The sequence below is a fragment of the Balaenoptera physalus genome (genome assembly GCF_965194825.1).
Source record: "Balaenoptera physalus genome assembly, chromosome: 2".
Taxonomy (NCBI): domain Eukaryota; kingdom Metazoa; phylum Chordata; class Mammalia; order Artiodactyla; family Balaenopteridae; genus Balaenoptera; species Balaenoptera physalus.
The window spans coordinates 8,611,259-8,625,859 of NC_138883.1; the positions used below are offsets into that span (position 1 = coordinate 8,611,259).

The 14,601-nt window shown below is 32.8% G+C and overlaps 1 protein-coding gene across 13 annotated transcripts in view; it reads right to left on the minus strand.

Annotated features, from left to right (window-relative positions):
- Positions 1 to 14,601, minus strand: part of PAPOLA (poly(A) polymerase alpha) — a 58,670-nt gene that overhangs the window by 20,837 nt on the left and 23,232 nt on the right. For all 13 annotated transcript variants that reach the window (XM_082450743.1, XM_082450740.1, XM_082450738.1 and 10 more), the window contains 8 exons: positions 11,558 to 11,669; positions 10,765 to 10,854; positions 10,536 to 10,674; positions 8,959 to 9,031; positions 7,514 to 7,634; positions 6,472 to 6,556; positions 1,832 to 1,885; positions 1,170 to 1,289 (listed from right to left, as the gene is read on the minus strand). In XM_082450743.1, coding sequence (XP_082306869.1) covers positions 1,170 to 1,289; positions 1,832 to 1,885; positions 6,472 to 6,556; positions 7,514 to 7,634; positions 8,959 to 9,031; positions 10,536 to 10,674; positions 10,765 to 10,854; positions 11,558 to 11,669 — 794 coding nt within the window. The remainder of the gene's footprint in view (positions 1 to 1,169; positions 1,290 to 1,831; positions 1,886 to 6,471; positions 6,557 to 7,513; positions 7,635 to 8,958; positions 9,032 to 10,535; positions 10,675 to 10,764; positions 10,855 to 11,557; positions 11,670 to 14,601) is intronic.

Sequence of the window (14,601 nt, forward strand, 5' to 3'; positions counted from 1 at the left end):
GTTCTAAACCAAACTGCATCAAAACTCAAATTCCTCCTCCATACCTGTCCTCTATATTCTTATTGCTATATAAAAAACCGGAGTCCTAGGACAAATATACTCTTCATTATCTATGTACTGACAGCCAATGTTCTTAATGATAATCCTAAGTACCAAAGGCACTGCAAACAAAGAAAAATTATGTTCATACTTATGAATGATGTGTTTTAGAAAAATTTGAAACAAAGAAAAATAGTGTAGATATAAAAATTTAACTAGACCTTAACATACATTCCTTAAACTTTTAAACTCAAATGAAAAGGCCACATGAACAGAAATATGACCGCAGCATAATAATAATGGGTGATTCAGCTGCTTTTCAACATTTAATGATATACCTACTGAATGGATCAGTCTTTAAATAATTAAGATCGCAGCAACAAAAAAATTTATAAAAAGCTCAAATGCCAACTCTTTTACATGAATGCAAAAGGAAATAATCTGTAGAATTAGAGTAACAGCTATTCTATTACAGCACAATCGTAAATGATCCATTCACTAATATTTTTCAATCTTTAATGCTACTGCATTTTTTGAAAAAGCTCACTATTAAAACTCCCCTCACCCTCTAAATACAACAAAGTGGTTACAGGCAAAGTAGAATTTCATATAGGTAATAACACAGCAACAATCAAACCAGAAATTGACCTACAAAAAGATCCTTAAAAGAATAAGGCAAGGCAGCTTTTAATAACATATCTTCTCAATGTTCCAGAACCTATCACAAATCAAATTTTTGCAAGGTCATATCAAAGCATGTTTTCTTTTTCAGAAAATTAAGATAAAAAGCAAAGATCAATGTTTGATACAGCATCCTGAAAACCACTCTACAAAAAAGGGGAGGTGTGTTAAGAAATGCTGAAGTGCAGACCTACAGAATCTGAACTCATATTAGTTAATAGGCACCTCATCATTACAACTTATTTCAGGGGTGACTTTTTGCAAAAAAAACAGTGCTCCTCTTCAGTGTTTCTGATCAGGAAACCCTAAACCATAAATTTCAAATTGGTCTGACCCATATGTAATCAACAGAATAGTAACTTGAGTTATTAAAAATTGCCTATAAAACTTCCATGAGCAAAAGTTGAAAAGGGGATGGGGAAACTGGATTAAATTAGAGGACTGCTTACTTGTCAGGATTTTCTTTGGGTGCTGGAAATGACTGGGGATTCACATGAGCCAGTGTAATAAATTCATTCTTCTCCAAACTTCCAACCAGGATTCGGATTTTTGATTCCACCAAGCCCACCCTGAACAAATGTCACTCATTATTAATGAAAATTCTGGTTAATTTTAAAAATAAAATAAAATGCACAAAATCAAGTATGTTTGTGTAAAGCTGTAATATGAAGATCATAAAACACACATATGAGGGCAGTTCAACTGTCTAAACTCCCATAGATAAAACTAAAGCCTTATGTTCTACCCCAAAAATGAAGTGAAAACTGCAGGAAGAAGAGAATCAAGCCACATTTCAAACCAGGAAGGTTACAAAAGACAGCCCCCACAAATATTTAAAGAAAAAAAATCAGTAAACTAAAACAAAGCACTTTAAATATACAGTTAAGAAATAATACATGAATCTCTATCAGGCAAATTAAAAAAATTGTACATATGGATCTCCAAATTCCTATACTTCCATTACAAGTAGTAAAGCTCCATTTATGAACAAAACCAAACTTGATGTTTTAAGGACTTCCACCTCCTACTGTGTTCTGTGGCTATCTGATTCATTTTGAAGTTTTGTTTTTGTTGTTGTTTTTTGTTTTGTAAAATCTAATCTTATACTCACCATTCTAGGCGTTGTTTTTCAGTTGGTGCACTTGCTAGAAGTACAATATAATGCCTTTGAAGATAAAGACAACATGCTATTTATTTCATTTAAGTGCTTTGTGCTGGATATTAACACCATAATGTAATAAGCTTTTTGACAGTTACAGATCAATTTAGCAAGAGAGAAATGCAATCTCAGTTTGCACATAAAATCATAAATGCTAAATTCCACAAGTTTCTAACTACTGGCAAGTTTAATTCTTCTGAAAAAGATAGTTATTTTATGAATAATTACCCAAAAAGCAGCTTAATTCAAAAACGATGACTAAATATCAACTGATAATTTGGTTCAATGATTCTGGTGGAGTGCTTTTTCTATGAAGAGCTACCTCACTAAAATATAACCTATTAAAGCAAAATTGCTTTGATGGAAATAAAGCGCCAAGGCTTTAGCCACAAAAACAGGATCACTAAATATACATACATCAATAACTTCAAAAATAGTATCAATAAAAAAAAAAATAGTATCAAATACATCATGCTTTTTAATTCAAAGGTAGCAAAAATTAAACTGAATACTTAAGTTAGGCCTCATGATTTTTTTCAAGCAACAGTATGAATTTCTATAACAAAGATGCAGACTTCATTAATGTGAGAGCAACGAAGAGATGTGATTTCTATACGGAATCCAATTCCATTCAAATTAGAGCAAAAGCAAGTTTTCATTTCAGAAAAACACCATCATGACCGACTATCTATTTTAAATCTTTTTAAAACAAACTATTTACAACTAAAGAATAATTTCGTAAGACTAAAAAAAGTCCAATCCAACATACTTTTATACAAAATCCATTTTAGAGGTAACAGAAATCAAACTTCTCACCAGAAACTTTACCTCAAAAAGCAAACTGATAGTAGGTGGAAAAGTCAGAATTATGACTAAGAATTTTAAATTAACTTCAAGTATTTATAAACTTAAGATAACAGAGGTAATATACATAAATATGAAAACACGTAGACAGAAAAGTAAATGTGCAGTCCAAATCCATACAGACCAATACTTCGTTTCCTTTACATTTAATTTGTTCAGCAATTATTTAGAGCAAACCAAATATACAGAACAAACACAGCCCAAATAAATAAAAGTTAATAAAAGCACTAAAAGCTCATGCATTTTACATATACAGAAAACCATCCTGGGGCCCTAAACTCTCTTATAAATCAAACAAAATCCTAATAAGCTCAGTAACCTGATTTCCAATTCCCTGGGAGTTTGAAAATGGACAACAGATTTTAAAAAAGGGGGGGCCGGAGAGGGGATGGAGAAAAAACTCTGACTAAAGTATAACAACTTATAACAGGATAAGACAAAGTATAAAAAGCAGGCATGCACACAAAAACTCAAAACAGCAAAGCTGTCTGGGTTCACCTAATATAAGGACAAAACTCAAGTCTCTAAATCACTCTTTTACCACACTACTGAAATGGATACTCTTAACGACCACCTGAGTCTTGAACAAAAACTTAAATGATATATAATGTTCTCTATTTATGCAAAATATAAAATCCATTTGAACATAATCTTGTTGGTAATTCAAAGTTTAAAGTTTTAAAGCTTAGAGAGTTCAACTTTGGTTCTTACTGAAATCCAGTGGAAAGGGGGGGTCTACTCTGCACATCATTTATGATAAAGGCGCCTGTTTAAATAAAGCTCAAAGTTTTAAACAGCTTAGCAAGTATGTATGCGAAGTCAAATGTCCTTCACTCAGCCAAATTTAAGCAAATGTGAAATGAGAGAGACAAAATACAGTCATCATGCTTAATAGGAATAACCTGTCATTAATTCTTAAGTTACCTATCAGAGCACAGAGACCAAGCAGAAATAGGTCTAAATTTAGACTATTTTGTTGCTGCTCCAAAAAACACCATCCCCTACTTTACAGTGCCACTATCATGCTTCAGGTACTCAAATGCCTTCATGAAACACTGAAGCCAATGCAATAATGATTAACTTTACCCCAAATTTAAAGATTATCAGTTTCCAATAAAAAAAATTTAACTATAAAAATGTACCACAGTTGAATTAAAACCTCTTTAAAAGCTTCCAAAAACACTTAATTTAGTTGCTATTATTACCTCACAACTGTTTACTCCAAAAAAGTATTTTGTCAGTAGGTTTCCTGGCCATTTCATCACATTAATATTTTTCCCTGTGTAGGTAACAGCTCAGATATGTGCACCGAAAATCTAATTATCTCTTAGACAAAAATCCTTGCAATTCCATCTTCAAGTAACTCAGGTCCAAGAATTACAGTTCACTATTTTTAAAGTCTTTAAAACATTGAGGCTAAATTATTCTATACATACATACTCCTTGAAATTATAAATTATTAATCCTATTCCTGAGAACATTTGGCTTTTTTCCTCGTTTCCTAAGGAAATGGAACATCTGAAATAAGTATTCACATTTCCTATGTCAATAATGGTTTATTTTACTGCTGGTTACTTATGTGAGCTTGAATATATTAAAGGTAAAACATGAAAAATATTTTCTTAGAACTATAAAATTTCACCAGGCAGTGTTCTCCCTTTTTCACAAGAACACTGATATCTTCTGAAACATGGTCTGCTTTCTAAGACAACTGAAATTTCCTTCATGGTTTCTTCCCTTCCAAGAAAGGCAGGCAGGTATACTATATGACTTAAAATTTTTCACATAACAAACACAATACTTTCAGGATATACTTGAAATAAGCTTAACCAACTTTGACTTAAGGCAAAACTAAGGATTTCAGTTCAGTTGTACAGCTAATCTTTGGGGTAATTCATACAATATGTTAAAAGAAAAATTCAAATCTGGGAATACCTCAGAGTCTAATGATAGCAATTACTAATTCTTTAACAGGAAAAATTTCTGAAAAAAGTTAAAAACATAAGTAGAATTTGGTATAGGTAAAATTAGCTCACTGTTGTCATGTTTTCAAATCTTTTTTCGCAGGAGTCACAGCCGAAATTTAAATTTTCCTGATATAATTTCCTCTATTTGTTGCTACATCCTCATATCTAATTATGTTTAAAGTTGTTTTTAATAACCTAAAATAATTTGATTGTTTCAAGAGAATTCAGTAAAGACAGTAATCTATAAATCTTTTAATCAGTCAACTGAAGACCTTATATGTACTATTTGGCATAGACTGAAGGACAGCCTAAAAGTTTTAAAAGAAAGAGTTAAGCAAGCTTTAAAAAAAAAAAAAAAAAACCTTCAAAGTTCTAGTAATACAAATTTATTCAAATAGATGACATTATCAAGGTTTCTTCAATTTCAACACTAATCTTTCTTAAAGTGAAAGAAACCACTTAAGTGGGTACTTAGAAGAACTTCATTCTACCCACCTCTTACTCCTACAAGAAAGTGAGACAGGAAAAATTATCTAGCTTCATCTTGGATTCTCAGGGATTTAGAGATGCTGGCACTTTTCTACGAGACCAATTTCTTTATTCTCCTTACAAGTAATCATGTACTCTTTCATGATGTAGTTTTTAAAGCATCAGAATATATATTTATTAGTTTAAATGTTCAAAGGTACTTCCTCAACAGTGGTTAAAATAAAAAACAATGGAAAATTATCTGCCAAATGGAAAAGCACAACTTATGGGGAATAAGTAATAAACAAGAACATTCAATGTTATGCTATTTAAATTTTTACTGACAATGCAGTGCTCCCAGAACACAACAATTAAGCTGGCTCCATTATTGCTTTTTCATGCAAAAGATACAGAAACAAAACACAGAGACATCATGAAGGTCATCATTCTTGTTTTTAATTGGGGAAATAGCATAGAGCAATCTTGCTTAGATTATTACAAAACACAATCCAACACAAGATCAAATGGTCAGGAAAATTTCAAGCATTAAAGAAAAAAAATTTTTTTAAGTGGGACTTTGGCAAGTTTTCAGCTCAGGGCAAATAAAAGTGCAAGTCCATTTTTTTTAAAGTAAGATTTATTATAACTTACAGTTTTCATCAAAACCAACACAATCAGGCTATTAACCTGTACTACGGTATTAAACCATTATATTAAAACCGTTAGTAAAAAATATTACACCCACTGAGATTCCATGAAAATTATCTGTAGAAATATTTGAAGGGGCTTTATTAACATTAGGGGGAAATGGTAGGCCAATCATGTGCTATAACTACTGAAAACATTTTACTGACTACATACACTGACATTTTATTAGCTTTGCCTATGTTATAGAGAATCTTAATGATAAATAAGTTTCCAGAACTGGCTGAAAATAGTTACTTAATAGAGACTATTAACTACAGATTTTAACAGTTCACTCCTTTGCCAAGGTATACAGATTTAGAGTTTTGGTGATGACTAACAAGCCTTCAGAACTGATGTTGCTACAAGTGTAGAAATTCGGTTACATTAGGCAGCAAAACTGTATGGACTACACTTTACCTTGATAAAGAAATAATAAAGGGTTTACTAAAAACAGTACGCCCTTTGTGACAGGAAGAAAACTTGTATAGAAGATGTTTAAAGGAAAATTCAAGACTACATTAGTCTAGCAAAAAGAGATGTCACGTATGCTACCATTAAACCATTACTTAAGAGAGCAACATGTCCGACATGCCTTAAAATACATACTTGTACTTTTGAAAGAAGTTTGGAGCTTCAAAAAGTTTGGACCACTCTGCCTTACTCAGCAAAATTTCATCTGTGATAGCAAGACCTAAATTAAAAACATATTAAAATGTTTGCATGCTTCAGTCTAAGAATCTAGAATTTTAAAGATCTTAAATATACCACATGCATTCACTATAATCCTAAAATCATAATTTTAACATAGCAAGTTTAGTCTATGACTCTAGAGCATACAGATTCTTACATACACTCTTTTCAAAAAAGCTGGAGGGTTCCTTTCAGATCCAGGTTTCTGGCAAATTGCCATTACTCTAAAATGCCATGCTCATAGAATGACTCTCTCCTAAAACTGAAGCACTGAAGTTACCCGAGAAAGAAAAATTTCCCATAAGCTTTGCTTCCTGCCTTTCTAAAAAACAAGTTTCCCATAAAAGGATAGCAACATCTTCCCATGAAGAGCCCCTTTAGACTACAGAAAAGAACTTTACACTTCTGAGTTTGACGCTGGCAGTCATACAGCTGATTCTATTTCCTTGACTTGTGTCAAATTAAACAATCCAGTTCTAGCTACTTCCCCTAAAGACCATTTAGCAATAGCTACTCCTTCAAATTAGCAGTACTACTGGGATTCAGAAGTTTAGAGGTTATTCCAAAACAGTGGGCAGTTTGGCCAAACTCCTGCTCAAAGCTCTTTCCAAGTATACTGCCTGCTAAAAGCCTCTCATATCACCCAGTAGAGAGAAACTATGATATCATTTAAAATTTCACATGGCAATAGTATGGAACTAAACCATAAAGGCCCAGCTAAAGATACAATTTTAAATTTTGGTTAATCTTCCAATATATAATCAAAAATAAATTGCTTAAAAGAAATTAAACTGAGTTTTTCAAGTTAATTCTCAAATATAATCTGTAATCAATAAATAAACACCAAAATCCACTTCGGTGAATGCTTTCTCCAATTTAATTGAATACCCGACTACGGGGTGTACAATGGTATGTAAATCCTTCGTGTATAAAGGAGAGCATAAGGATGAACACTTACCTTGTTTAAACTCCTCAACCATGACCATCCGTGTTGAAACGGACACATTGTACGTGGAGTTCTGTTGTGGGTATGCTGGTGTAATTATAGGCATAAGATGGTACCTATCACTGGGGTTTACCTACATACAACAACAGCCAATCAGTTTCTTCAAGTACATATGCAACAGATACTTGGACTTTTTACCCCTTGTTAAACTGAACCAATGATTAAATTTTATTTCATTTCATAGCTGGAGTTGAGAAAGAAAAACCATGTAAAGAGACACTGTTTTAAAGGAATTCTTTACAGAATCTGCGATTTGGTCTAATGTTTTGTTTCAATCATTTGGGCATGACTGTTTTGGCGATCTTACTAGAAATGGTGTGCCTGTCAAGCAAAAAAAGTTCTAGTTGGGCATCTACTGATGTTTAGTTTTTCTTTTTTCTACAACAAAAATAGGGATGTACACACAATTACACTTTTGAGAAATGTCATAGCATGTTCTATGTAAAACGAATTTTAAACTTAGTTTTTAATATACCCTTAATTTATCAGGAGTAGAAGCTTATTAACACATGGTAAAACTACTTTATCCATGTTGGTATCATTTTAAGAGATAATGAAATGATTTAATAACTATTAATTTTAATCTGTATACTAATGATAAAAGTGGCATATTTCCACAGAAGAAATTGTAAATTCACATTCCTCCAAAATTAAATGTCTTGAGGTTCGGAAAACTTAAAAATTCACAGCTTGATGTCATTAACAAAGCTTAAAACTGACAATATTTTTGATGTTGTAATAAAATAGCAAATTAATGTAGAAAAATAGAATTTTATAAACCTAGAAAGCCTTATTCAAACCTAAATTTCTTTTATCAGTTAATAAAGTGCATGTTAAACATTTAAACTGAGTAAGCAGTAAAGGTCGTAACTTCCAAAGAAGCAGAATGGAAGCTCCTCTTCAGCCCAACCATGCTTTTGTAATCTGAATTATCCAAACCAATTTTTACAATTACATCATAGTAATTAAAGTGATATTGCTCAGAAGTTATCTGCCACGGTTAAACATTAAGCAACAGTTTTCCTACAATAACCCAATTTTAACAGAATATTTAGATCAAACAAAAAAAAATACAGGGATTTTTAGTATCCTTTTATTTTTTCTTTTAAGCACAAATGCCCACACAACTTTGACTTACAAGGTAGTTCTATATAGAATAAATTAAAATGTTAGTGTTCTTGATATTATAAACTATGTACAATTAAATGTAGTTTACAGGGTACATAATTATGCTTCTCACATCAGAGGAAAATTATAGTTGAGATTAAAAAGAAAGTGTAATACGAACATGTCCACTCATACGTAACAGGATGGGAAGTCTCCCTGAAGTTTATGCAGATGATTTTTACTTGTTATTGCACAGTGTGAATTTGTAGGGGAAAAAATAATACACTAACCCTTGGGTCCCATACAGGCAAATTAAGATTGCATTCTTCAGGCTGTTTCAATAGGACTGGATTTGGCCATTCCCTGTTTAAAAAGATTGTAGCACTTGATAAGACTATTGGATATTACCATCTACACGTATTTTGTTAAACATACAGCATTTGTGAATGTGATCCTTCTTCATTCATTTTGCACTCTTGGTATATATAATCTTTTATTCCTTTATTCCTTTCTGTCGACGTTAGACTACTTGAATTACATTTCCTCTATGAAAGTAACTTAAACCATTTGGTAGCTTTCTCAGACTGAAGTCATATATCTTCTCTGCCTTGCAGAGAAGAACTGATATATCGCACTATTCAAATTTAAAAGTACTATTCCGAGACATCTGATGTGTTCACCTCAAACTTGAACAGGATAAAATCTCCCTTGAAAAGACAAAGATCCTGTCTTTAATTCATTATAGGCAAATGAGTATGAATAATTATAAAAATTGATTAGGAAAATTTTTCTCTATCTCATGACAAAGGTTATTAACGTGAATATGTGTAATGATGTGAACACACTGTTTTCAAGATATGTTTTGTGAGTTAGCTACTTCAGTCCTTTATAGAAGAGATTAAAAACTGGAAAACATTTGCCATCTTTGGTATCAAGGTTAGCTTCTTAAAAATATTATTTGCCATGTATGTGTAGCATTAAGAGAAATTCTGACATTTTTCTCATCAAACCTGGTTATATATAATTAAGTGCTATCAAATCCATAATTACAGAATGTGTATTGAAAAGTGTGGCACAGTTCTAAATTATAAATTGTCTCCAAGAACTCTAATTTTTATAAAATAACTAAAACTCTTTTTTCAGAGGGAGGAGGTACAGAGGTTGGCACACATAGGGAAGACAAATCTTTCCGATCAAGCTGATTAAAAACCAAGAACTCTAACCTTTTGGGCCAAAGCAACTAATGTGAAATAGCAATCGTTTATCTTACTTAAAAGAAATAATGGTTGACAAATGTGACCAGGCTGAAATGAAGGAGAGCATTAAAAAAAAATCTCTCCTGGGTTAATGACTAATCTCAAAGGGATGCTCAATTGCTTTTCAAGCACTTACAGTTATCCTTAAAAGCTTTATATACATTTACATCCGTAACATTCTACCAAAGATAAATGGGCAGCTGAAAGCAAAAAACAACCACAGGAAACTAATGGCCTATAGATCTAGAAGAATTCAAAGAGTAAATTAAAAGAGGTGGTATATATAAGTTTTATCCAAAGTAACTGATATCCACACCTATCAACTCATTGGATTTTAGCAGACATTATAGCTAAAATTCAGTTTATTTAGAGAGTAAGTTTACGCATGGAAGTACAAACAGCACCTGCCTTGCTATCCTGGGAAAGCTAGGGAAAAGGAATGGAATTTAGGTTTGCCATTTTATACACAACATGATCTCCCCAAGGCTACCTATACTGCTACATCATGAACTAAAATTTGAATCTGAGACCAGCTGCAGAAATGTCATAGAAATAAGACTAAACTTCAGTGTCTACAATCAATTTTATTTTAATATAATCTAAACACATACCATTTAGAAAATACCAAGAAAAATTTATGTACAAGAGTTGATGCTATTGCATTTGGATAAAGCTGGCAAGTTCTTGCTACTAGCATAGCCCAGGAAACACCACCGAGGAAACCTAATATATTGGAATAGATGTTGTGGCCTGTTGATAAGGGAAAAGCAAAAAGAAAAGTTAGTGTTGAACAAAAGCTTAAACATTTTTAATAAGCTAGCCAACAAATTCTGAACTCACGTTTGGCCCACAGTTTGATAGCTCTCAGGGTTAACCTGAAGTTGTCAATGTTTGGTACTAGATGTAAAATTTCATCGGTCACCCTGCAACCTGATTAACAGGAGTAAAAAAAAAAAAAAAAAAAAAACAGAACATTAAATCATCAAAAGTTTAATGATAATATTTCTTTTAAATTTTGAGACTAACATCAAATTAAATAAAAATTTACTTTGTAAAATCAGTAATGTTAATAAACAGGCAAATAAAAAATATAAAACTTTTATCTCCTATCACAAACACTACCCTAAAACCAAATAATCTGAACTGTAATCTGCTTTATTTCCAACTTTCAACCCATAATTAAAATGTCTTCCAGTTCAGAGATAGTGAATAGGGCTTGATCCATTTAAGTTTCCAAGAATTGTTCTTCAAGAGCATATTAACAAAACAATGCTAAAATAAGTACTCAAATGTAACCCTTTTAAAAGCACAACAGTTGAAAATGTTACAAAGGTTATCAGGATCAAAATTAATAAGAGTGACCAGGTGAAACCTGAACCACAAGCAATAGAGTACAAACATCAGACAGTATTTAAACATCCCAGGAAGAAATAATAATGCAAGATGCCAATGATGTAACAAATTACTAAATGCTCCACTGCAGTCTAACTATTAAGTAAAAAGTTCATTTTATTTGACTCACTATGGATAAACAATACGGCCATTAAAAGCTTCATTATGAAGCTTGAGTTAAAAACTATTTCAAATTTGACCAAAACTGCTACTATGCAAAAGGAAGTAAGTTTTTACATACCGTTAAGACTTCTTATGCATCTTATATCTAAATTTTTAAGCAGACTGTCATCTCTTAAGTCCAAGTCTTCTGGAATAGTCTGCAGTGCTAATCTTGCAAACAAAATATCAATCTAAAACAAAAACAAAACAAAACATTCCATGTCTGCCTATTTTTAAGGCATTTCTTTAAAAAAGAAAGCACTTAATACTCCTTAAAACCAGGATCTTCTCATCAACTGTTAACATGACAACCCCTCCAAAAGTTCAAACAAAATTCTTACCACAGGTATTTTAACCAGATGTTAAAACATGGTAATACTAAACAGAACTTGTATAAATAGCTACTTGTCATTTTAATCATACTAAGTTTAATTTACTAAGTTTGCTAAATGCAGATATACTGGATTACTTAAAACTGTTTAGTTCTCCACCTATATGAACTGTGAATTAATTATATCCTAAAAGGTGCCCAAATATAAGGCCAATATGGCTATATGTAGCCCAAATACACCTGTCAGTAAAAAGGGAACTTCTTATATTTAAGAACTTATGTATCTATAATATTCCAGTCTGTTTCTCCAACTTAGCTTTGACTAAATAAAAACAAAACAAAAACTGGCTAATTTTGAAGACTCATAGAATGCAACTGACAAAATTGTTTTCTTCCTTTTTTTCAAGCAAAGGTTGGGGGCAAAAGAAATTTGGCACAGATTTGGTAATTATTCCTCAGGGTATGATTTCATGGTTCCAAACTTTGAATGCTGCTAGAGAAACAAGCCTTTTATAAGATCACTTTAAAAATCAGTATTTTATATTTGCAAACGAAGCAACTGACAAAGGATTAATAAAATATAAATAAAATATACAAGCTGCTCATGCAGCTCAATACCAAAAAAACTGTACAGCTACATGTAAAAGAATGAAATTAGAACACTCCCTAACACCATACACAAAAATAAACTCAAAGTGGATTAAAGACCTAAATGTAAGGCCAGAAACTATCAAACTCTTAGAGGAAAACATAGGCAGAACACTCTATGACATAAATCACAGCAAGATCCTTTTTGACGCACCTCCTAGAGAAATGGAAATAAAAACAAAAATAAACAAATGGGACCTAATGAGACATAAAAGCTTTTGCACAGCAAAGGAAACCATAAACAAGACGAAAAGACAACCCTCAGAATGGGAGAAAATATTTGCAAATGAAGCAACTGACAAAGGATTAATCTCCAGAATATACAAAGCAGCTCATGCAGCTCAATATCAAAAAAACAAACAACCCAATCCAAAAATGGGCAGAAGACCTAAACAGACATTTCTCCAAAGAAGATATACAGATCACTAATCATTAGAGAAATGCAAATCAAAACTACAATGAGAAATCACCTCACACTGGTCAGAATAGCCATCATCAAAAAATCTACAAACAATAAATGCTGGAGAGGGTGTGGAGAAAAGGGAACCCTCTTGCACTGTTGGTGGCAATGTAAATTGATACAGCCACAATGGAGAACAGTATGCAGGTTCCTTAAAAAACTAAAAATAGAACTACCAGACGACCCAGCAATCCCATTACTGGGCATATACCCTGAGAAAACCATAATTCAAAAAGAGTCATGTACCACAATGTTCCCTGCAGCACTATTTACAATAGCCAGGACATGGAAGCAACCTAAGTGTCCATCAACGGATGAATGGATAAAGAAGATATGGCACATATGTACAATGGAATATTACTCAGCCATAAAAAGAAATGAAATTGAGTTATTTGTAGCAAGGTGGATGGACCTAGAGTCTGTCATACAGAGTGAAGTAAGTCAGAAAAACACCATATGCTAACACATATATATGGAAAAAAACAAAAAGGTTCTGAAGAACCTAGGGGCAGGACAGGAACAAAGACACAGACGTAGAGAATGGACTTGAGGACACCTGGAGGGAGAAGGGTAAGCTGAGACGAAGTGAGAGAGTGTCATGGACATATGTACACTACCAAATGTAAAACAGGTATCTAGTGGGAAGGAGCCGCATAGCACAGGGAGATCAGCTGGGTGCTTTGTGACCACCTAGAGGGGTGGGGTAGGGAGGGTGGGAGGGAGACACAAGAGGGAGGAGATACCGGGATATATGTATATGTATAGCTGATTCACTGTGTTATACAGCAGAAACTAACACACCATTGTAAAGCAATTATACTCCAATAAAGATGTTAAAAAAAAGATCAGTATTTTAAGAGCTTGCTGTGAAAAATCATTTAAACATGCACCTACGAGATAGGAAAAAACTATACATTTACTCAAATAAGTACCTGTGGTATAGCCTAAATTTTCCAATGATACACATTCCAAAATCCAGTATCTCCCCTAATTTAGACAGAAATAAAGACTATATGCTCACAGTAAAAAAAAAAAAAAAAAAAAGGTAACTCAAAAAGCAACTCAGTAATAACAAGCACATTAAATATTTCTAGTAACCATTTGACTTTTATCTCCATCTTGAAAAGTTTACACAATTGAGTTGGTTCTCCACCCCAAAAAATCTCCCCTTTGTTGGTAATGTTCTTTTTGGGAAAACAAGGCATCACCTACATTATGGTTGTTTTATATTTATTTAAACACTGAGTAAATCAAAGCTGACTGAACTTGATAATCCTTTACTAAATCTAACATCTTATGTCTACTTATTAAGATTAGTCATATTTCATAGAAGATAGAGTTGGGCACCTTATGCAGCAATTATAGAAACCACTTTTTTTTACAGAACAATGAAGTATTATTCTTCCATTTCTGAAATTTTATAACCGCCATTATTACTATGAGTGACTTTCCAGTACCAGTATGTATGGCAGAAGTAACATAAATAACTAAAGTTGCTTCAGGGTCAGCTTTGTTGCAACTACTTTCATTACACACATTGAAAACATCAAAGAGAACTGCACATCATCTCAAGAATCTGAGCTCAGAGCTTCCCTGGTGGCACAGTGGTTAAGAATCTGCCTGCCAATGCAGGGGACACGGGTTCAAGCCCTCGTCCGGGAAGATCCCACACGCCGTGGAGCAA